Source organism: Musa acuminata, chromosome BXJ3-5, assembly GCF_036884655.1.
Source record: "Musa acuminata AAA Group cultivar baxijiao chromosome BXJ3-5, Cavendish_Baxijiao_AAA, whole genome shotgun sequence".
NCBI classification, from domain to species: Eukaryota; Viridiplantae; Streptophyta; class Magnoliopsida; order Zingiberales; family Musaceae; genus Musa; species Musa acuminata.
The window spans coordinates 17,531,942-17,554,587 of NC_088353.1; the positions used below are offsets into that span (position 1 = coordinate 17,531,942).

The 22,646-nt window shown below is 43.0% G+C and overlaps 3 protein-coding genes across 3 annotated transcripts; 2 read left to right on the forward strand and 1 right to left on the reverse strand.

Annotated features, from left to right (window-relative positions):
- Positions 1 to 243: 243 nt before the first annotated feature.
- Positions 244 to 1,689, forward strand: LOC135637965 (aspartyl protease 25-like). Its single transcript, XM_065150869.1, has one exon. It carries the CDS (start codon positions 293 to 295, stop codon positions 1,556 to 1,558), a length of 1,266 nt encoding a protein of 421 aa, XP_065006941.1. The 5' UTR covers positions 244 to 292; the 3' UTR covers positions 1,559 to 1,689.
- Positions 1,690 to 2,677: 988 nt separating this feature from the next.
- Positions 2,678 to 3,838, reverse strand: LOC103974130 (uncharacterized). Its single transcript, XM_009388890.3, has one exon. It carries the CDS (start codon positions 3,836 to 3,838, stop codon positions 2,678 to 2,680), a length of 1,161 nt encoding a protein of 386 aa, XP_009387165.2.
- A 2,118-nt stretch (positions 3,839 to 5,956) lies between these two features.
- LOC135638106 (uncharacterized) lies at positions 5,957 to 20,314 on the forward strand. Its single transcript, XM_065151063.1, has 3 exons — positions 5,957 to 6,314; positions 19,681 to 19,738; positions 19,920 to 20,314. The coding sequence occupies exons 1-3, from the start codon at positions 5,985 to 5,987 to the stop codon at positions 19,994 to 19,996; spliced, it is 465 nt and encodes a 154-aa protein (XP_065007135.1). The 5' UTR covers positions 5,957 to 5,984; the 3' UTR covers positions 19,997 to 20,314.
- Positions 20,315 to 22,646: the final 2,332 nt, after the last annotated feature.

Sequence of the window (22,646 nt, forward strand, 5' to 3'; positions counted from 1 at the left end):
AGGTAACTTTCTCACGTTGTGAAGAAGATGAACTCATGGTGAAATTTGATTTTGTAGGATAGAATGAGACTTCACCTCACAGTTATATACAATTATGCATGTCCATCACTCCCATATTTTGCAATTATGCAAGCAGTATTATTTGATATACCACACATGCATACGTATATTATATATAATAGTATGAGAGGAAATATCCAAGACGAGAGTGAGTTAGTGTCTTTAAATGCGCCCGCCCATGAAAACCCACCACCTTATCACCATCCCTCCCATCCCAACGCCACCTGGAGCCATGACCACTCCCCACTCCTTCTTCCTCCTCTTCCTCCTCCTCTTTTCCACCTCCAACGCCGCCGACCTCCGCATCTTCCACGCGGAGCGCCACTCATCGACGCCTCTCGATTCAGTCCTTTCGCTCGCGCGCAACGACCTCACCCGCCTCGCCTTCCTCTCCCGGAAAGTCACCTCCGTCCCCGTCGCCTCCGGCCAGCAGGTGCTGCAGTCCTCCTCCTACGTCCTCCGCGCTAAGCTCGGCTCCCCCGGGCAGCTCCTCCTTCTCGCCCTCGACACCAGCGCCGATGCCGCCTGGACCTCCTGCTCCCCTTGCTCCACCTGCCCCTCCTCCTCCGCCCTCTTCCTCCCTGCTAACTCCTCCACCTACTCCCCCCTCCCCTGCTCCTCCTCCTGGTGCCCCCAGTTCAAGGGCCAGTCCTGCGCCGCCGACTCCGCCCCTTCCCCATGCACCTACTACCAGCCCTACGGCGGCGACGCTGCCTTCACCGCCACTCTCTCGCAGGACTCCCTCACCCTCGCCTCCGACGTCATTCCCAACTACCTCTTCGGCTGCGTCACCGCCGTCAACGGCAGCTCGGCCAACCTGCCGAAGCAGGGCCTGCTAGGGTTGGGCCGAGGGCCCATGTCTCTCTTGGCTCAGACCGGCCCGCTTTACCAGGGCGTCTTCTCCTACTGCCTCCCCAGCTTCAAGTCCTACTACTTCTCGGGCTCGCTCCGGCTCGGCCCGTTAGGCCAGCCGAAGAACATCCGGTTCACCCCCCTGTTGAAGAACCCGCACCGGCCCTCGTTGTACTACGTGAACCTGACGGCTGTCCTGGTTGGACGGTTCGAGGTGCCGGTCCCGGTCGGCTCGTTCACGTTCGACCCGGCGACCGGCGCCGGCACCGTGGTCGACTCGGGCACGGTGATCACCCGGTTCGTGACCCCAGTCTACGCCGCCATCCGCGACGAGTTCCGGCGCCAGGTGAACGCCTCCGGCGGCTACACCTCGCTGGGCGCCTTCGACACCTGCTTCAGCACCGACGAGGTGGCTTCGGTGCCGGCGGTGACGCTGCGCATGGAGGGCCTCGACCTGGTGCTGCGCGTGGAGAACACGCTGATCCACAGCAGCGCGACGCCGCTGGCCTGCCTCGCCATGGCCGCCGCGCCGGACAACGTCAACGCTATGGTCAACGTCATCGCCAGCCTCCAGCAGCAGAACCTGAGGGTGGTGGTGGACGCGGCCAACGCCCGGGTGGGCTTCGCACGGGAGGTGTGCAATTGAAACCCCCATCTGATGTTGTTTTCAGTACGTTATGTTGTTGTTTTATGTTTTAGTAGCAAAGTTTGTGGGAAGAAGCGGTGTGTCTGCTTCTCTGTTGCATGGGTCAAAAAAAGGTGGTGTTTGGATGTGAATTGTCACGCGTTCTGTGTCCGGATGTGATTTGTGACTCTCTTTTGGTTTGTGGTCTATCACCGAGCTTACGAGACGCGAAGGGATTGGATGCTGAATCGAAAAATTAAATCCAATTGGAATCGATCCTGCATCAACTTGTTCAAGATTCGATCCGATTTATCGATAATTTAGTTTTAAGAATTATAAATACTTACGATTCTAAGGTATTATTTTTGTTTGATTTATCAATTCAAATTGATTTTTAATTTTAAAAATATTAATCTAATTAATTCTACTATTCTGAACATTTAATTGATTGAAACACATTAATCAAACGGGTGATTCATCCTACTATAACATATCGATGACGAGTACATATTGATTCAATACAAATTGACATGAGATAGTATATCGGTATATCTTTATATATCATATATCTAGGTTTGACACATATAAATATAGTTGATCGTAATATCGATATGAATTGATAAGACGAACCATGGTTTAAATATTCAATTTAATAATTATTATCGTATACTATCAAATTAGATTAATTGATTATGAATTGATCCCATTACGTAAATTTGAATCGATTTTAATTTAAACTATCTTATTCTAATTAACCTAAATAAAAAAAAATTGATTTGACCCCTTGAACGTTTGATTCGAACCGATTTTGAACATACCCATCATCATTGATCCTGACAGGATCAATTCATACAAACGGATACTATTTAGTAACATCCCATTCAACAAGAAAATACATTCACATGATATGCATATATATACATATAAGAGAGCTTAAAACATGACAATGTAAAAGAAGATAACTCTTTCCCCTTCAAAAGAGTTCAAATTATTTGAATTCCAATCTCACACCAACCCCCAAATCCAAACCGTCAGATCCATTTCATCCCCCGCACCATCGGACCCCTCCTCTCCTCTCCTTCTCTTTCCTTTCTCTTCCGCTCTCACACTCTCCTTTCCCTCTCTCCACTTCATCTTGTATTAGAAGCTCCACCACTGGTGAACCGCCACGCCCGCGTCCCTCAGCTTCCCGTAAAGCGCAAGGCACTCCCAATAGGCCCGCCGCCCGCCCCGCGTCTCCCCCTTCTTCGTGTCGTCGTCCTCCCACAATTGGTGGTCGCACTCCAGGAAGAGTTCATCGACGAGACCGATCGCGCCCTCCGCCACCGCCTCCTCCACCGCCGATGCCTCCGCCTTCACCACCACGTACTCCTCCTCCTTCACGTTCCTCTCCAGCCACTCCGCCAGCGACGGCGACGCCCCCTTCTCCGCCTCGTCTGTATCCTTATTTTCTTTCTCCATAACCTCCACCCGGATGACGTCGAAGGCGCGGCCCTTTCGCGGGTAGTTCTGCTCGAACCACGCCGCTCCGCTGCCCGCCTCTCCCGCCCCTGCGACCTCCACGAACACCCGTCGTGGGTACCCGTCCAGCTCGTCCCTCGTCAGCTCCGGCAGGTACCTGGCCCTCCGCTGCCAGCCCCGTCGTCCGGGTTCCGGTGGCTCCAGCAGGGCGCCTTCCAGCCCGCTCAGGGCTTCCTTCTTCGCCACCGGCATCGACAGCAGCCGCCGCAGCCTCAGCCCTCGGCCGTTCGCGAAGGACTTCCTCATCGCCAACACGGCAACGGAGCCGACTCGTCCGACGTAGGCCGTGCGGTAGTTCGCCGGGGTAAAGGTTTCCGATGGATTGCGGCTCCATCGCACGGCAGCGACGCCGCCGATCTTGAGGATCCGGTCGATGTGTTCGAAATCGCCGGCGGAGGCGGAGAAGACGAAGTCAGCGGAGCCATCGGGTACCGCGGTGCTGCGATCGCCTGCGATCGGGTCGTTGAGGAAGACAGCGTTGTCCCCCGGGCGAAGCAGGCCGCGGCGGCTCAGATCGTGGAGGAGACTCGGGAGGAAGGTAGCGTCGCCGTAGATGGCTCCCTGGCGTTCGGCAATCCCGCCGACGTCGCCGCCGCGGAAGAATATGTCGGCGTGGAGCCAGGGTAAGGACAAGATGACGGCGGCCAGGAGCACTGATCGGGCGACGAGGCGGAGTAGGCGGCGGTCCGGCAGGCGGATCACGAGGCGCCCGCCTCCGAATTCGACGGCGCCTCCAAAGCCGAGGCGCTGGATTGCACCAGTCTTCTTCATCATAGACATTTCCGGGAAGACGGACGAACCGAGAAGTAGGTTGCAGCGGAGAGAGAGAGAGAGAGAGAGAGAGAGGGGGGGAGGGAGGGAGGGGAGAGGCGGGGGTCGGATTAGCGGGTACAGAAGCGGGCGGCGGTGTGGTTACCACCCACAAGGGCTACACGCGTGCTTTGAGATCGGAGGCAGAGGAGCAATAGGTTCATGGAGCGCCGCGATTCCATCATGCACTGCTTGGGATGATGGACGGTGGAGATGTGGGCGATCAGCGCAACATCTCGGCCTCCGCAGCGAATCCCAGAAGGTAATATTTTCCAACACAAAACCCTCTTTTTTTTTTTATCTTATGAATTGGGCAAGAGATCAACTGAGAACTCGGAAAGGAAAGATTGATAGAAGGGGAAGGAGGAAAGGTGGAGACAAGAGTGGAAATGAGAGGGAGGAGTGCTTAATATAGTGGAAGAGGATAATAAATTGGTTGTCATATATATAGAAATTAGATAATAATGAAAGATTATTTTTAGAAGATCAATAAATTCGTTCTCATAGATATAGGAAAAGGGTGATATTGGGAGATTATTTTTGGAAGAGGGAGCACGAAAGAAGGACCGTGGATCGTGGTAAACCAGCTGGACAATAACAAAATAAATTAAAACGTAGAATGCGTGTCTAATATGGTTTTTACAATTAATTTTTTTTTTTTTTGTGTATGTTTCTGAAAATATTAAGTAAAACAATGTTTCCCAAACATATCGTTTCCAAGCACAAAAATCATTAATAATCTACAAAGTAAAATTCCCATCTACAAAATAGAGTGAATAATAACATTTGATCATGAAATTTATGAAAAAGACAATAGGAATATTATGTTCAAGAAGAATTTGCATGTTGAATTCATGTCCAAACCTCTAGTTGATCTATTACGTTTTACTTTTTTCAAATTTTAATAATTTATGTTTTGGAAGATTAAATAATAAAATGTTTTCCAAATATATATATGTATATATGGTTCGTAGATGATTATGAACTTTTACACTAAAAATTTAATCGATATAGATAGACATCGCCAAATGCTATTATAGGGTGGGTGTGACCCGTTGCAAGAATTATCTATGAGGACACTAGAAACGGAAATATGGTGTAAAATTGTCTTATGTGGATTTTGCATGTTTGTTAAGTACGTAGAACTAGAGCTAATATGATCGCTGAGATATTAATTGAAATTATGATTATAACAGTATGTATGATTGCTGAGATATTAATAGAAATTATGATTATAACAGTACGTAGAACTAGAGCTAATATGATCATTGAGATATTAATAGAAATTATGATTATAACATTATCAAATTTAGCTTCGGAAAACGACTTGAGTTTACTCAGAAGATTTTGATAAATGTATTTTTGTAAAAATGAGTTTAAACTTTTAGATAGGCTCAATAAATTAGCTAATGAGTCATATATTTAATTAAGGATGGATGTTGTATGATGAAGGTTTGAGTAGGAAAGAATGATGACTTGAAGGAGCTTATAGAGGCTTAGTTTATTTTTATCAACTTGAATTGACATAAAAAATGCACATTATGCAAAATTGGGTTGACCACCAAGATTAATCATATCAATATTCAGATACTTCTAAACTTAAATTAACTGGTATTTGCTAGTTATGGTTAATCTGAATTTTTTTGGTAATATGTATATGAAAAATATTAATCACCGGAGGAAATATATATAAACATTACAAAATTTGGAAGGATAGATACTTCAGACATCCTCTTCACTCGTGACTGTTTGACTGAACCATCCAATTACCACCTGAGTCAGCCATGGACGCCACGAAAGATGCGTGCCACACAGACCGAGGAGTCTGTCCGTGTCGCGCACACAAGCACGTGTCCAATCCTTCAAGACGTTCATCTCTGCTCCACCCGGCCCACCTACCTACTGCGACGTTGGGACCAACGACGGACCATTGCTTCGCTCGATCAACTGACAGGTGGAAAAATTGCATTACTCGTTCCAGACACTCGCCCGCGTGATCGTTGGACGATATGTGTGGGGCCCGCGCGGGTCCACTCCCGTTAGACTAAGAGAGCCGTAAACGGGACATGAAATTCTATAATGATTAATATCCTCGAGTCGACGACGCAAACGGGACATGAAATTCTTCTCGAATCAAACTTTCCTAGGTTCGTCGGGGATGGGTGGCTCCCCTCCGGCTACGCCACCCCGCCGTGCGATCGAGGAGGCTCATCCACTGATCTCTCCCGTACCGGAGAACCCTCCGGCGAGGCCGCACCGTACACGCGCGGAGGAAGAGCAGGTCCGCATCAGGCGGCGGGCCCTCGAGAACTGCAGGAAAGCCCTAGAATTGCTGGAGAACGCTGCCGGTGAGCCCTACGACGAGGATGTGGCGAAGGATGCGCCACTAGCGACGGCGAGAGGGGAGGAGGGATCACCGCTGCGGTCGGATACCGATGCCGATGAGGTACGGCTAGGGTCTATTATCGGATCCTCTTATTTCTAGTTGTGGAATTTGCACCTTGATAGAGATATTTCTTTATGATTTTGTGTAGATTAAGTTACTCCGATCAGTTCTTTAATTAGAACTGTTTGTGGACTCGATCTCAGATGTGTATTGTTCTTTGCGTGCATAGAATTAGTGTGCTGCAATTGGTTATTTTGTGGGTCCGGTGATCGATGTTTACGAGTTACCAGGAAACAAACTGGAAGACCGTAGTAGTGCTGGAAATATATTCATCACAGAACGTAGATACAGTTTGGGTAGTCTTGCAGCTTATTGATCAGAGCTCGTGATATATCTCATGTGACTTCACAAATCCTCAGCTACTTACGGGGGAAATGTGTATCCATCTTCTTTGCATGTGGAATATATTAATTTGAATGTGGTATCGTTGTCTTGGCCCTGCGTAAGGGGGATGATTGATTATATACCATGCAGACACATGTTAATGTCGATAGTGGTTTAAGAGTTTTTTCGCTTAAAATCAATGTGTTCTTATAGGTCAGGTATGTGCTTGTGAGTTGTGATAATGGTAGAAAGATCTTACTGGGAATTTAAGTTGGAGACTCATAGTAGATTACGCGTGTGTAGCCTAGTTAAACTTTAAAAAGCAGATGAGACAAAGTCAACCCACAATCTTCTCCCGTTGTTCTTAGTAGATACATGCACTGCAGCTTACGACATTACCTATAAACATAAGTGTTTTTTTAAAGGGAAAAATAGCATACGTTAGATCTTTGTGTTCTTTACATGTCTTCGATGGGGGTGGTATGACATGACAAACTAGGTTTATTTATAGTGGTGGATTATTCTATTAATGAAAACCTAGTCTGATCTCCAAAAGTTGTGTTAGTTTATTTCTGATAAAAATCTCAATATCCATTTCGATACCATTTTTACATGATTACATGGTGACACATAATCAGTCCATTTTTTAGTTTGATAACTTTTTTTTGGTAGTTTCTTAACTCCATCATATTGGAGAGTCATACGTTTCCTTCCCTGATGCCTTGTACAGCAATAATAAATGACAACAAGGTGTTATAAGCTTGTAAATGCATCCAAATACTTGCATTTATAAACGGATGGACAAACAAGTAATAAACTATGAGAAGATAACTCTTTAAATTCTCATTTGCTAATACATGCATTGCAGATGCCAGTTTGTAGTATACTGCACTTATTTGTGATATTCTATTTCACATGTGCTCCATGCCAATTTAGTTGGTTTCTGCAGTTGGTCAGCAGTAATCTGTTGCACAATTGGAGGAAAAAAGGGAGAAATTTTCACTAGTACAGCAACTGTCAAAGTATTTTGACTCATCTTTTCACACCATATGGTTCATGTGATTTGTATGGTACTCCAAGGACAAATTTTTTATTCTTTCATCGTCTTTGTCTAGAAATGTCATCCTTGGATAAATCCATTCTCATATTTGACAATGTGTATTTGTGATATATTGAAAGAAGCTTATTGATTACTGTAGTTGAATTATAAGATTGTTACTGCATTACAGCTTGGAAATACAAACTCATAAGGGCTTGAAAGGATTATGGTCTTTAAATGATTTATTGTTGCTTATGTTATTATTACGTCATTGATATTGTAAATGGCATCAGAAATTGGGAATAACAAGTAGAATGCAATGGTTTCCACTTTCCAGTGTGAAATGATCTGTTGAACAATATGATAAATAGAACTAAAAGGCTGATCTGTTTCACAATGCATGTAAAGCTTAGTACGGTTGTAAATTCAAGAGGCAACTCCTTGCAAAGAAATAAGATCAGATGTACAATAGGAGACCATCCAATTCTGTTAATAGAGGAGAAAAATGTAAGCTATCCTGCAGATTTCATATGATGAGCTATTTGACTTTATCACAGTATCATGCCAAATGGAAGTGGAAATCATGATTTGAAGCTTCGCTAACTTTAGTTGGTCCAACTCTATTAGGATCGAGTCGACACTAAGAGGGGGTGGGGGAATTAGTGCAGCGATAAAAGTTACGTTGAGTCGGAAATCTTCGTATGATGAAATTCGTTTCGATAATGTTTTAACTTTGAAAATGTTCGTAAGAGTGTGTAGCTAAAGTAATGAGGAAGTAAAGCAGTTGCAAAGTAAGTAAATGACTGTAATAGAAATGCAAATCGAGTTTATAGTGGTTCAATCGTCGTGATCTACGTCCACTCCCGATTCCTCTTCTGCCGAGGCCATTGGTATCTACTAACGGTCTTCCTTCAATGGGCGAAGACCAACTACCCTTACAACTCTATTCTTCTTTTGATAGGCTAAGGAGAGAACCTTTACACCACCACTTATCTCTAAACAGAAATCACACTTAGACTAAAGGAGGAGAACTCTCACAAAATTACAACATAATTTTTCCTTGTTTTGTTCTCAGTTCTTGTGTAATCTGAGCAGGGATAAGAGAGGTATTTATAGGTCCTAAATATATTCAAACTTGAAGTCTAAAAGTGTCTTATCCCCGGTTTTCGAGATACTGATGGTACCATCGCCTGTGCTGGATAGTACTATCTCCTGTAGCACTGACACTGGGCGGTACCACCACCCAGTCTGACGGTACCATCGCTAAACACAGTTTGGGAGACTATGTCTGGGCGGTACCACCGTCGAGGTTGGCGATACCACCGCATGACACTGGGCGGTACCATTGCCCAATCTGACGGTACTATTGCCAAATACAGTCTTGGAGACTGTGTCTCGGAGATTGAGCCACAAGCGGTGCCACCGCTTGTCCCAACTTTTGGGTCACTAAATGAGCCTTTCTCTTGGCCCAAAATAGCCCCACTTTACGCCTAGTTGGCCCCTAATTGAGTTGGCTTAATTACATTCTAAACCAACCCAATTACAACATAAACTAACTCGATCTAGACAAATTATTACAAAGCACGAATCATCTGTTGTCCGACATATCATTGGTTCTTCCAGCGCTTCGTCTGATCCTTCGGCGCATCGTCCTCTCCTTCGGCATATTGCCCAATCGGCATGTTGACACCCACAACTTCCGATCTCTTTTGTCACGGACTTAGCTGGTTTTGCCTAAGTCGTGCGGCACCCTTGCGTGTTCGTCCGCAAAGGTCAGCCTCCCCGAAGCCTCCTATGGTCCCTTAGGACCCACAAAAGAGAAAACGGGTTAGAGAAAACGCCTCACTCGGGATCCACAAGCAAACATTTCCGAAAACACTTCATAGACAATGCAAATTACAAACATACTTTAGAAGCTCTGAACAGTTGTACAATAAAGGGTCAAAATGGTCCATTACAGACCGAAAATCTCTCACACGTGTCCACATGACACAACCTTTATTTACAAGCCTAAAGCGGCCACCAACCTAACTAAAATGAGACTATTAAGCCTTCGGTCGTCCCTCTACATGCTGTACAGAGCATGAACATACCAAAAGACACGGACATACATAAGCATTACATCAAACATCCTGTTTAGAAGTTTGTCCTTGACATTCTCTCCCACTTATTCCTTCAACGTCCTCGTCGAAGCCTTTGTTGACACTACAACTCCTTGCATTTGCTGAGTCTTCAATCTTCTGCTCCAGCTGCAATGTGCCTCTTGGCTCCCAGCTACTGTTTTTGAGTAGTCGAACCTTTGATCCGCTATGCTGCTTCAACTCGCTAATGACTCTGACTCTAGTGTGGGGTTGGCTGAGTTGTGTTGATCCCTGTTGGTTCCTGCGGATCCTCCAGATGAAGGAAAAGACCATCCTTACTATGCGCCAATCTCTTAAATGCTCATGCTGCTTGAACTGGGTGGATGCTTGTTGGAGCTTTAACGAGCATCGTCTCGCAAACTTATGAAGTTTTGGGTCATTCCTTTACAAAATTTGCCCATTGACTCTTCTTTCACTTAGTTGTCACTTCCAAGTAGGTTTGTATCACTTCCGCTTTCGATTAGCAGTTCGTTGGGAAATGAAGCGGACAATCTATTCTCAGTAACATTGATCACCGTTGGTGAGGATTTGACAACTATTGTCTTCCATTATCTTCGAAGGGTCTTTGAACATGTGCAGAGCTCTTCTGTTGGATAGATAAGAGAATTGGGGTATTCGATTTCGCCCATTCTCTTAAGAGTTGAGAAGGCAAAGTTTACTTGACTTCGCCTGCCTCCTCGAGGTTGTACTCCATGCATCGAGATGGTTACTGGCCTTCGCCTGCTCTTTGCTCCCACTTCTGAAGCACTTGAAGTGTTTGCACTCCTTGCGTTGAGTTAGTTACTGTGATTCACCTTCTCAATGCCATCAAACTTCTGGAATGCAGGAAGTTTTCACCCCAATTTGAAGTGATTCTCTCATAGGTTTGGTCGTCTCTGGGATTGTACCGTCTTCTTCATCAATCTTGCTGCCTACTCTATTGAGTAGCAAAGGTACAACACCGCGTACTGCCTGCTTCGTTCCTTGGTCATGTACTCTTGCCTGACCCAAAGTCCTTCACTTTTGGCTATCTTGATGAGAAGCTCGTTGACACCGGTCTTACGAAGTTCCTTGGCCTCTGCCCTTCAGCCTTGTCTCGGTACTTGGAGTTTGCGTCTGCATGCTCCACCTCCTCAGCCCCTTTCACGACCAAGTGCTCTCCCTTCATGAGAGCAAGGGATCAATGACTTTCACGGAAGTCCCGCCTCTGCGGTACCATGGCGCTGCCATGCCCATGGCACTACTATCCGTCGCCTCGCATCTGCATCCATTTTCTTCACAATTAGTAGATATGCCTCTGTGGCACTCCTCTGAGTCCACCTCCATTCTAACTGATGCTTGATTTTGGGTAGCTAAGTCCCTCTGGACTCGTCGTCACTTCCTCGCCCCTTTCGACCCCCTGCTTCAACACCTCTGTGTTCTCCAAGCAGCTCCCTTTGGTCGATAGAAAGACAGACTGCAACTCCCATGCATGGCCTCTGCCATCACGTTGTAGGGTTTGCACTAATTCTGTTCTCCTTAGCTTCCTTGGTAGCAACGTTCGCTTACTCGACCTTGTCCTCTGACTTGTCGGGCTCCCTTAAGCGAATATAGGCTCTAGAGTAGTCCAACTCTCCAGCTGCTTCGATCATACCTCTGCATGGTCAAGTCCCTCCCCTGGGACTCACTGGTACTTGCATTCGAATTTTTTCCATCGGTGGAACACAACCCCCATATGCTGATGACCAAGGCTTTTATCCGATGCAAAATTCGATGCACGTACGGAAGACCCGCCTCTGCGGTACCATGGCCTTCACTCCTTGAATCCATAGCCCTTCTTACCGTCGTGTTGTTCACCGAAGTGGAGCTTCCAGTAGCTCCCGATCATACCTCCGTATGATCTAGTCCCTCACGGGACTATGTCGTGTGTATCGCATTGCCACGAACTGTTCCACCACGATCCGCTGCACCATGTCGCCTCCTGGTGACATCTCTATTGCATTATGATCCTTGTGGGATGAACTCGAATTGTGATCCCTCCATGTGTAGCCTCTGCCAATACATCGCAGGGTCTCTTCCACCTTCGATTTTGTTCGCTCCTTTGGCAATCGACCTTCATCCACCCACCCTTGGGTCACACTTAGATGAAGCACCGCTCTAGGACAGTCCGTCGCCTAGTAGCTCCCGAAGTCCACCGACTTCGTTGAAAATGGTGCACCATTATCTGGATCCTGGGCCTCTGCCCCTACCAGCACAATCTCCGCTGCGCATCGCTTCCTGCCTAGCAACTTGACTGGTAACACTATGGCATATTCTTCAAGAGTACCCGCCTCTGCATCCTCTTGCCCCGTGCCAAGGCCTTCTAAACCCAACTTCGTCTCCGCAAGTTGAGTCGCCTTAGTTCCTCCATCAAATGCTTCTCTGAGATGAGGTGCATGTGTCCAGAAGCTCCTTTCGTCTTTGGCACAATGCAAGATGAGTTTGCTCCGTCAGAATGAAGGACCCATAGAACAACATGATCCTGCTCTTGCCTCTGCAAGAGTTCATGTCCTTGACCTCTGTCCAAGGAAAGCACTGTGCCTCCGCTCCATGTTTCATCTTTTATGTTGGCTCCCTTTATGCGGCTTGGTACTTCGCCAAGTTATACCCAAGTTGCTCCGCTCCTCGTTTTGCATTGAGTTGATGGTGGCCCTCGCGCCCACCATTCCACGGGTTAGCCCTCCCTGGAGTCCGATCTCCATATCGACTCCAAGTGTGCCTTCATTTGTGTTGCTTTGGATCGCTCCCCCACTTGATCTCGTAATGCATCCACCAATGCATTCTCTCAAGCGAGATCATGCGATGACTCATCGCCGCTTGCTCGGTCCATTGAGCTTCGTGGAGTTGTTGTTTGTTGAGGTACTCCTCAATTTGTGCGGTTCGTCTCATATGATTTTCCCTCTGGAGAGCCGGGACTTATCCCTCCTGGATAACTGTCCCGTTGGAGCAACATCTCTCTTCGTTTCGGAGACCACCATCCCCTTCGGACTGCTCCGATTTGTTGAACAAACTGTGCATTGTTCTGCCTTCTGCAAACGCACTTGCTAGATTGCGACTCCACGTCAATACAGCCCCCGCTTCACCACTCAAAGCCTAGTAACATGCTGAACTTGTTGCACACTTCAGCCTCCTACGGACGTATCCTTCACATGCAGAAGTGAAAGTTTCAATGCTCCATGGCGTCGAGTTTCGGTCGCCTTGGGATGGCCGCGAACATTCCATCGTCCGCATACAAGCCCATGTATGAGTACTGAATTCTTTGAGTTAGCAATTCCCCTCACCTCTGTGAGCTTTGCACAACTCTTTCGGTCGCTAAGCAACTCATTCCACCTTGCATGGTCTCATCCTTTACCAAGCGTCTCGCTTGCCTTGAGCACCATAAAGTATAGTTGTCAACGTTGAGCCGTAGCTCAAACTCAGCCATCCCAACCTTTGTGCGCTCTACATTCTTCCAAGCTTGCCTGTTGTCATGGTGCCTCTTGCGCGAAGGGTTGGCCATTCCTCTGAATGCCAATCTCAGATGCCCGCTCCTCCGAGCGACTCTTTTTCCCCACATCTCCATGCCCGTTTTCCCACAAACGGTCGCGCGTATGCTGACTGCCCTCAACGCAGCCCCGCTAGATCCCCCACATTTGCATGCTAAGTGTTTCTATGAGTGCTTGTCCCGCTCTGATACCATCTGTCATAGACTTAGCTGGTTTTGCCTAAGTCGTGCGGCACCCTAGCGTGTCCGTTCGCAAAGGTTAGCCTCCCCGAAGCCTCCCATGGTCCCTTAGGACCCACAAAAGAGAAAACGGGTTAGAGAAAACGCCTCACTCGGGATCCACAAGCAAACATTTCCGAAAACACTTCATAGACAATGCAAATTACAAACATACTTTACAAGCTCTGAACAGTTGTACAACAAATGGTCAAAATGGTCCATTACAAACCGAAAATCTCTCACACGTGTCCACATGACACAACCTTTATTTACAAGCCTAAAGCGACCACCAACCTAACTAAAATAGGACTATTAAGCCTTCGGTCGTCCCTCTACATGCTGTGCAGAGCATGAACATACCAAAAGACACGGATATACATAAGCATTACATCAAACATCCTATTTAGAAGTTTGTCCGTGATACCTTGGCGCAATGTCTGATCCTTCGACCCGATGCCCGAATTCACGGCACGAGGCTTTCTGCTGACATGTCGACCGATCCTCTGGCCCGACGTCTAATCTTCTGACATGTTCAACTCCGGCCCAACATTCCATTTCTCCTGCTTTAATCAATCTACCTCTCCTGATCGAAGCGAGTCCTGCGTCACTCAAAACGCAAATTAGATCATAAAATTATCAATTAGTTTCATCATCAAAATCCGAGATTCAACAATCTCCCCATTTTTTATGATGACAACCAATTGATTACGGAGTTAACGTTAACCCCACCCTATCAATATGCCATATTGATAGAACCTTTAAATTCATAAAATCATGCAATGTTTCAAAATATAAAAATGCATCATACTACACATGATTTAAATCATCATCATTACTCGTCCTCTTTTGTTATCGACAAAAAGGAGAAGTGCATTTAGCAAGTTTTTGAGATACGCAAGTTTTACAACATACAAGCTAGCAATAATTTTGAGTTGTATAAGTTTGTAAATTTAGCTTCTTTTTTTGAGATAGGTAAGTTTGCAAGTTTTGCTTCTTGAGATATACAAGATAGCACTTTTGCTTCTCTTGAGATTGCAAGCTAGCAATTCTTAGTGATGTTTAAGATAGCAAGTTCTTTCTTCTCTTTTGAGAAGTGCAAGCTAGTAATTTTGCTTCTTAGCAAGTTTTTTTCCTTGAAATGTGCAAGCTAGCAATTTTTCTCCCCCTTTGTCATTGTTAAAAAGAAGGAAAGAATACAATGTTGTAATTCTTTTCCCTTTACATCAATTTCCAAATCATAACAAAGATAAAGTATCAATCTTATTTCAATATGACATATTGAAATAAGGTATCATTTCAGAAAATGATAGTTGACTTTCACATCATTTCATCAAAAAATTATAAGTATTGCATGCATCATTCCAAATCATAAATATTTCAATCATGATTGTATCAAAATGTCAAATTACATTACATCATACCATGCATGATCATAACTTCTTATTTTTATGCATCAACATAATATCATGAGTATTTCATGTATAATTTCATATCATCACATGAAGAATATCAAAAAAAATTAATTAGTTAATGAGATATACACTTCATGAATACAAGGGAGTCATGAACCAAATTTCAAATTGTGAATATCGAAAAATCAAGAGAAAAATTATGGTTCTTTTTGGATGACTCAAATAGCGAAAAGAAGAATCATAGTAAATGATCTTGATTCATAAAAAATCTCATGTTATAATTATAAGAATTCATAAGAAAAATCATGATTCATTTAAATAATTCTCCTTTTTAGTAAATAGCAAAATGAACTATGATAGTTCAAAAACAAGATATTAATTCATAGAAAGATCTCAAGTATTAAATATCGAGAAATCAAGATAAAAAAATAAATCTCAATCCATAAAATTTTCTTGTAAGAAATGTAAAGTCATCATCGTCACTTTGGGCATGATACCAAATTAATAAATTTTCAAATCAATATTACTTGGGTATGCATGATACCAAAACATGGTTTCAAGTCTTCAACATATAACATGCATAATTTTAAACCATTATCAAGGTCATAGTTTGTTTGCATAAGTCTCTTCTTTAGTAATTGGTAAGAAGGAATCATCAAAGATAGAAAATATTTTGATTCTTATAAAAAATAGCTCAAGTAGAGAAATCAAAAGAAAGTTCATGATTCAGTTGAAAAATTTTCATTCAAATTCAATTTGTTAACTCCAAACTTATCATCAAAATCACTTTTCTTAATTCAAGAGATAACATAAAATAGATTCATCACTAAGAATTACTTGTTGAAAATTTGAAAAGCTTCAAGATATTTTCAAGAAACATATATTCTCCAATTTTTGTTTCAATTTAAGTGATTTGATTTCATATAAGCATGTCCAAGTTTTTTTCGCCAAATCAAAACATGCATCATCGTTTAAAATCGAAAGAGCAAATCTCATCATAGAAATCATCAAGATCAATAAATCACAAAAATCATTATTACTTCAAATCATCATGCATAATTAAATCATCAAGCATGATTTCATTAATCATAAAGCATTTTCAATCAAAATGATTAAGTAAATCTAACTCTTCATGCTTAGTTTTCAATACAAAAGCCATGCATCATCATTTATAATCGAATAGCAACATGGAAATCATCAAGATACACATTATTGCTTCTTAAAATATGTATAGAATTAATCTTATTTGGTGTACAAGCATTGCATTTAATTTTAACATTTTTATTCCTTTATCGTAAAACATGTAATTGTCATGATAAAATATATATATTTTTAAAACTAATTCATCAAAGCATGAAAGCACTAAGTAATTTCATGGTAAAGTAAATACATTTCGGGTGAGTTACATACCACATTGTGAAAGGCCACCTTGTTTTTGTTGGTTTGCTCCTCATCTTCAAATACGCTTGATTCGTCCTTGAGTGCTTCCTTCTTCTTTGGTAACTTCTTCAGTTTTATATACTCATCTTTGGAGTGCCCCGGTTTCTTGCGTTCATAACAAGTAGTTGTGTTCTTTTTAAGTTTGTTTTTATTCTTTGATTCATGTTTCATGAACTTTTTAAGCTTTATTGTTAAGAGTTCAAAGTCATCATCACTTGAGCTTTCGCTCGAGTGGTCTTCTTGAGTTCTAAGTGCCAAATCCTTCTTGTTCTTTGGAAGATAGTTCTCATATTCATTTTGTATCATACAACTCATTTTATTGGTCATTAAAGACCCGATAAGTTCTTCAAGTGGAAACTTGTTTAAGTCTTTAGCCTCTTGTATTGTCGTCACTTTTGGATCCCAACTTTTTGGAAGTGATCTTAGTATTTTGTTAACAAGTTCAAAATTAGAAAAACATTTACCAAAACTTTTTAAACTATTGATGACATCCGTAAAATGGGTGTACATGTCAATGCTAGTTTCGCTTGGCTTCATTCGAAATAATTCAAAGTCATGCATTAAAAGATTAATTTTCGAATCTTTAACTTTACTAGTATCTTCGTGTGTGATTTCTAAGTGTGTGCCAAATCTCATAATTCATTTCGCAAATAGAAACTCGATTGAATTTAGTTTTATCCAAAGCATAAAATAAAGCATTCATAGCTTTGGCCTTCAAAGAGAGAGTCTTCTTCTCCAAATTATTCCAATCGTTCATTGGAAGAGAAGACTTTTGAAATCCGTTTTCAATAATATTCCATAAATCAAGATTCAACGAAAGCAAGAAAACTCTCATCCGAGTTTTCCAATAAGTGTAGTCCATCCCATTGAACATAGGAGGACGAATGATAGAGTGATCATCTTGAAAGCTGAAAAGAACCATTTCTCTTGGGTGTTAAATTAAACGATAAAAAACGTGGTTCTGATACCAACTGTTAGGATCGAGTCGTCACTAAGAGGGGGGGGGGGGGGGGTTGAATTAGTGCAGTGATAAAAGTTACGTTGAGTTAGAAATCTTTATATGATAAAATTCGAATAGTGTGCAGCTAAAGTAATGAGGAAATAAAGCAGTTGCAAAGTAAGTAAATGACAACAATAGAAATGCAAGCCGAGTTTATAGTGGTTCGGTCGTCGTGACTTATGTCCACTCCCGATTCCTCTTCCGTCGAGGCCACTGACATCTATTAACGGTCTTCCTTCAATGGGCGAAGACCAACTACCCTTACAACTCTATTCTTCTTTTGATAGGCTCAGGCAGTGATTTAAAAAGCACTAGGCGCCAAAAGCCATCAAGGTCCAAAAACGCCCGAGGCGTTAGGCGCTCGCCCGAGCGAAGCGAGGCGTTAAAATATAAAAATATATAATATAATTAATAAATATAATTATTTAAAATTTTAAATAAAAATATGCTATTAAATTAAGAAAATCTAAGATTCAAAATCACAATGTCACATTAACAAAAAGTTTCAAAATTCAAAACAATAAAATTTTACATCAAAATAAAAATTAACAACATTAAAATCAAAATAATATATTATTAATCTATTAACAGTATTGAAAATTAATCATTTCAAAATTCAAATAAACTTAATATTAAGAGTATACTGTATACTGAGCCTGACGGAGAAACGAGGAAGCAGCGGCGAGCGGCGGCAGCGGGAAAGGGAAAGGGAGTGGGAGGCACGAGCAGCGGGAGGGCTCACGGGAGTCGCGAGCAGCGGGAAGGCTCGCGGGAGGCGCGAGCAGCGGGAGGGCTCGCGAGTAGCGGGAGGCGCGAGCAACGACAGCGACGAGCAGCAGCAGCGGGAGCAGGAGCGACGAGCTACGAGATCGGGAGCGGCAGCGGGTTAGGGTTGGGTAAGGGTTATATCGGTTTAGTTGGTTCGATTGAACCAACTAACAACCGAACCAGGACCGAACCAGACCTAAAATCCTGGTTCGGTCACTTGGTTTACCCAGGCGCTCGCCCGAAGCGCCCAGCGCCTGGGATCGGGCGAGCGCCCAGGCGACGCCTGTTTGAAGCGTGCCGCCTGGGACATTAGCGAGGCGCTCGGGCCTCGCCTCACCTCGCCCGAGCGCCTAGGCGAGCGCCCAAGCACCTCTTTCAATCACTAGGCTCAGGAGAGAACATTTACCCCACCTTACTCCTCTCTAAATAGAAATCATACTTAGACTAGACGAGGAGAACTCTCACAAGATTACAACAGAATTTTCCCTTGTTTTTGTTCTCAGTTCTTATGTAATTTGAGCAGGGATGAGAGGGGTATTTATAGGCCTCAAATGGATTCAAACTTGGAGCCTAAAAGTGTCTCATCCCCAGTTTTCGAGGTACTAGCGGTACCACCTCCTATGCTGGTCGGTACTACCGCCTGCAGCACTGACACTGGGCAGTACCACCGCCTGACACAGTTTGGGAGACTGTCGGGGCGGTACCACCGCCCAGTTTGGCGGTACTACCGCTTGATACAGTCTTGGAGACTGTGTCTCGGAGACAGAGCCACTAGCGGTGCCACCGCCTGGATCGACGGTGCCACTGAATGAGCTTTTCTCTTAGCCCAAAATAGCCCCACTTTGGGCCCAGTTGGCCCTTAATTGAGTTGACTTAATTACATTCTAAACCAACTCAATTACGATCTAAACTAACTCGATCTAGACAAATTATTACAAAGCATGAATCATCTGTTGTCCAGCATGTCATTGGTTCTTCCGACGCTTCGTCCGATCCTTCGGCTCATCGTCCTCTCCTTCGGTGTATTGCCCAATCGGCATGTTGACACCCGCAACTTCTGATCTCCTTGACGCAATGTCAAATCCTTCGGCCCGATACCCGAATTCACGACATAAAGTCTTTTGCCGACACGTCGACCAATCCTTCGATCCGACGTCCAATCTTCTGACATGTTTGACTCCGGCCCAACATCCGATTCCTCTTGCTTTAATCAATTTGCCTCTCCTGATGGAAGCTAGTCCTGCGTCACTCAAAATGCATATTAGATCATAACATTATCAATTGGTTTCATCATCAAAATTCGAGATTCAACAAACTCTTGTTTAGAAATTCTTGCCATGTGAGGAACATTTGTTCTTTTCGAGCTTGTTGTTTCTAATGTTGCATGTAAATAAAAATGGTTTTGTTCTTTGTATGAGTGTGCTTGATGTTAATTTTTTCCCTACTCTTTCAGCATTTTTTTACTGCAAAGTACAATCTCATAGATTTATGTTGTTGTTTTTTGACGAGTATAATTTTAGTACCATGTCTTTTATTTTGCAGCTATGTACACTTTTGAAGTCAAGAGTTGAATTGTCATACTTCCTTGAAAAACTTTGGAGTATGCAGACATCTGTTCATCAAAATATTCATGGCGAGCCAACTTATATATATATCTCTTTGTATCTTTAATAAAAATTCATCTTATGAACTACTTCTTGTTGTTTGAAATGTCTGAATTCTCCTAAAAAACCAAAATTATCTATGAATGATGCCGGTGGATGCATTTCTCTTGGTTGCAGATGATAATGCATCTTGGGACATGGTTACTGCTAGAGACTTGTGGGAAGACAGACTTGTCGATGGGGAGAATGACTGAGAACAAGATGGTTTTATTCTCATTAGGCAAGAGGATATTGTGGATGGAATAGCATGCTTCATGGTTTTATTATCATTACAGCAAATGAAAGTATGTCAAGTGCCATCTTACCAAAAACATAACAAGTGTTACTTATTTGCGCTTTTTTTCTGTTTGGAGATCTTTATATTAATGTGAAAGGCACTTTACTTTCCCAATAATATAGATTTCGCCTACGGAGATTTATTGTGTGTAGTCTCTAGGGAAAACACTTTTCATGGACGCAGAGATAATTGCATTGGTTAAAGAAATTGCTCCAAGATAGTCTGCTTTGTTCTATGAATACTTGTGGTTTTACTTGCTGCAGTGTTGGAGATATCTCTTATAGAAATTGCATAGGTTTTACATATGACATTTCGTTATGCATTGGCCAATAAGGTGTTTGTTTGTGAGTGAAATTCAATTTGCTTAAGAAAAGTTTTAGCTGGTCTTGTTTTTCTCAACCGTTTGCCTTTATTGGGTTTGTCAACATAATGGTCTTCATTATTGTCTGTTTACTTATTGCTAGCAGCTTACTTTTGCAGGAATTTACTCCAAATCAGCTTCAAGATGGTGAGTCATTTGTATTATTATGCCTCTCTCTTTATATTATTGTTGACTGCTTGGCATTAATGAACCGTCGCTTAAGATGCTTGTTGCCTGTTTCTGTGGATCCTTAGCCCTATGCAAAACATTTTCTGTGAAGAAGAGGAGCCAGCTTCCAAAGGCATGGGATGGAAGCAAAGTTATTTACAATGTTGCTTCTTGGAGTGCTACTGCTATCGAGTAGGCATCCTTTTTTATTTTTTATATCATTTTCTTAAAACAGTTTCATGTGACTGACTGCTTTAGTAACATTTACTAGATAAGTTTATTAGAGACCTCGCTTGGTGATACCATAAGTTTACCTAGAAGGCTGGTGATGCCATAACATTATCTTTTTGCCTAGAAGGCTGGAACCAATAGCATTTACCTCTCTCTCTGCCTTGATGAACTTTAGAAGTAGTCCACAAACATACTTTTGGGTAAAAAGCATATTTTCTCAATGATCGTCTAGATTACGCTCTTGGAAGATACAATTTTGATATAAACATACATTGTTCTTGTCATTTTAGTTTAGAGTATCGAGATTTGTTCGATTCGGAGAAACTACTTTATTTGTAGAGATAAGGTTGCATATATTGATTTAATTTAAATCATGTTACAACACTTTCGGAAGCCTGGTGCACAAGGTCATGTTTTTAGGTTTGGGTGTCCTTGTCCCAGTAATATTCGACAACTTTTTCTTGTTTAATATTACTGGGACAAATTTGTGGTCTACCCATCTTGATTTACGCTAACATGAGGATGGTAATTCCATGAAGAGCTGCTTATAGAAAAATTATGAGGTGATTTGAATAACTGCATATGCAATTTTAGATTAGCATCTGCACCATTCAAATACAATTTTAGATTAGCTCCTACAATTTTAGATTAGCATCTGCTCAGAACAAACCTTCCAGAGTTTCGGTGGATGGCTTTCGTAGACTATATAAAAGGAAGTGGCGTGGAGATAAAATTTGAACACATTGAAGGGACTAGTAATATTCTTGCAGACTCTTTGTCCAGACTAATAAATATTCTAGTTATAGGATGGCCAAGCGAACAAGTATTCCTGCTATTAGAGGCCACCCAGGAGGTTCAAGTACAACCAAACCCGAAAGCAGCGACATACCTCAACAAACTGTTAGTAACCTTGTCCAACAATATCAACAAAAGCTGGACGAGCTCAAATCAGAAATGCAAGGAGGAATCCCCCTCTGTAAAATCAAGGCAATCGAAGGAGAGCTCAGGACCATTCAAAGAGAAGCCGCCCGCCAAGCCTGCGAAGCATTACAATGCTTCCACGACATCCACTCAGCAAAGGCAAAGGAATATCAAAGGAGTGGGGGCAAGGACAGTTGGTACAAAGACTGGCTACCAACTGTCCTCTAGCACCAGCAACAGCTGGAAAGAGCTCTTGCACTAACCAAAGATTCCGCCCAGAGGATAAATAACTTCAATCTTTAGAAACTCGGGGAGCCGTGCATAATTGGAGTCTAGCGTCGGCGCCACTGTTTTGCGCCACTAGTTTTTACTTTACCATCCTTTTGCATTGAGCCCCGGGGAGCCGTGCATAATTGGAGTCTAGTGTCGGCGCCACTGTTTTGTGCCACTAGTTTTTACTTTACCATCCTTTTGCACTGAGCCCTGGGGAGCCGTGCATAATTTGGGGTCTAGCGTCGGTGCCCCTGTTTTAGTAAAGGCAAAATAGAAAACTTTGACAAAGAGTGTCGATGGGGGCAAATGATCACCCGACCATCTGCCTTAGTTTCTCTATATAAGTCTTAGATCAGCTCATTGCAGGGCATTTAGAAAATACATCTGAAGTTCTACTTTGAGTTCCAAGTCAGAAATTAGAGTCTGTAAGTTTCTTTCTAGTTCTTCATACCTATCTCTGTTTTTATTTCTTGAAGGTACAATGAAAGCTTAGTGAATACTTTTGCTAAGTGATTACTTGAAGCTTAGTGAATACTTTTGCTAAGTGATTACTTTGGTATCAGAGCTTGTTTTTATCAGTGCTATGGCTTTCTATATTGCTTCAAGATAGTCA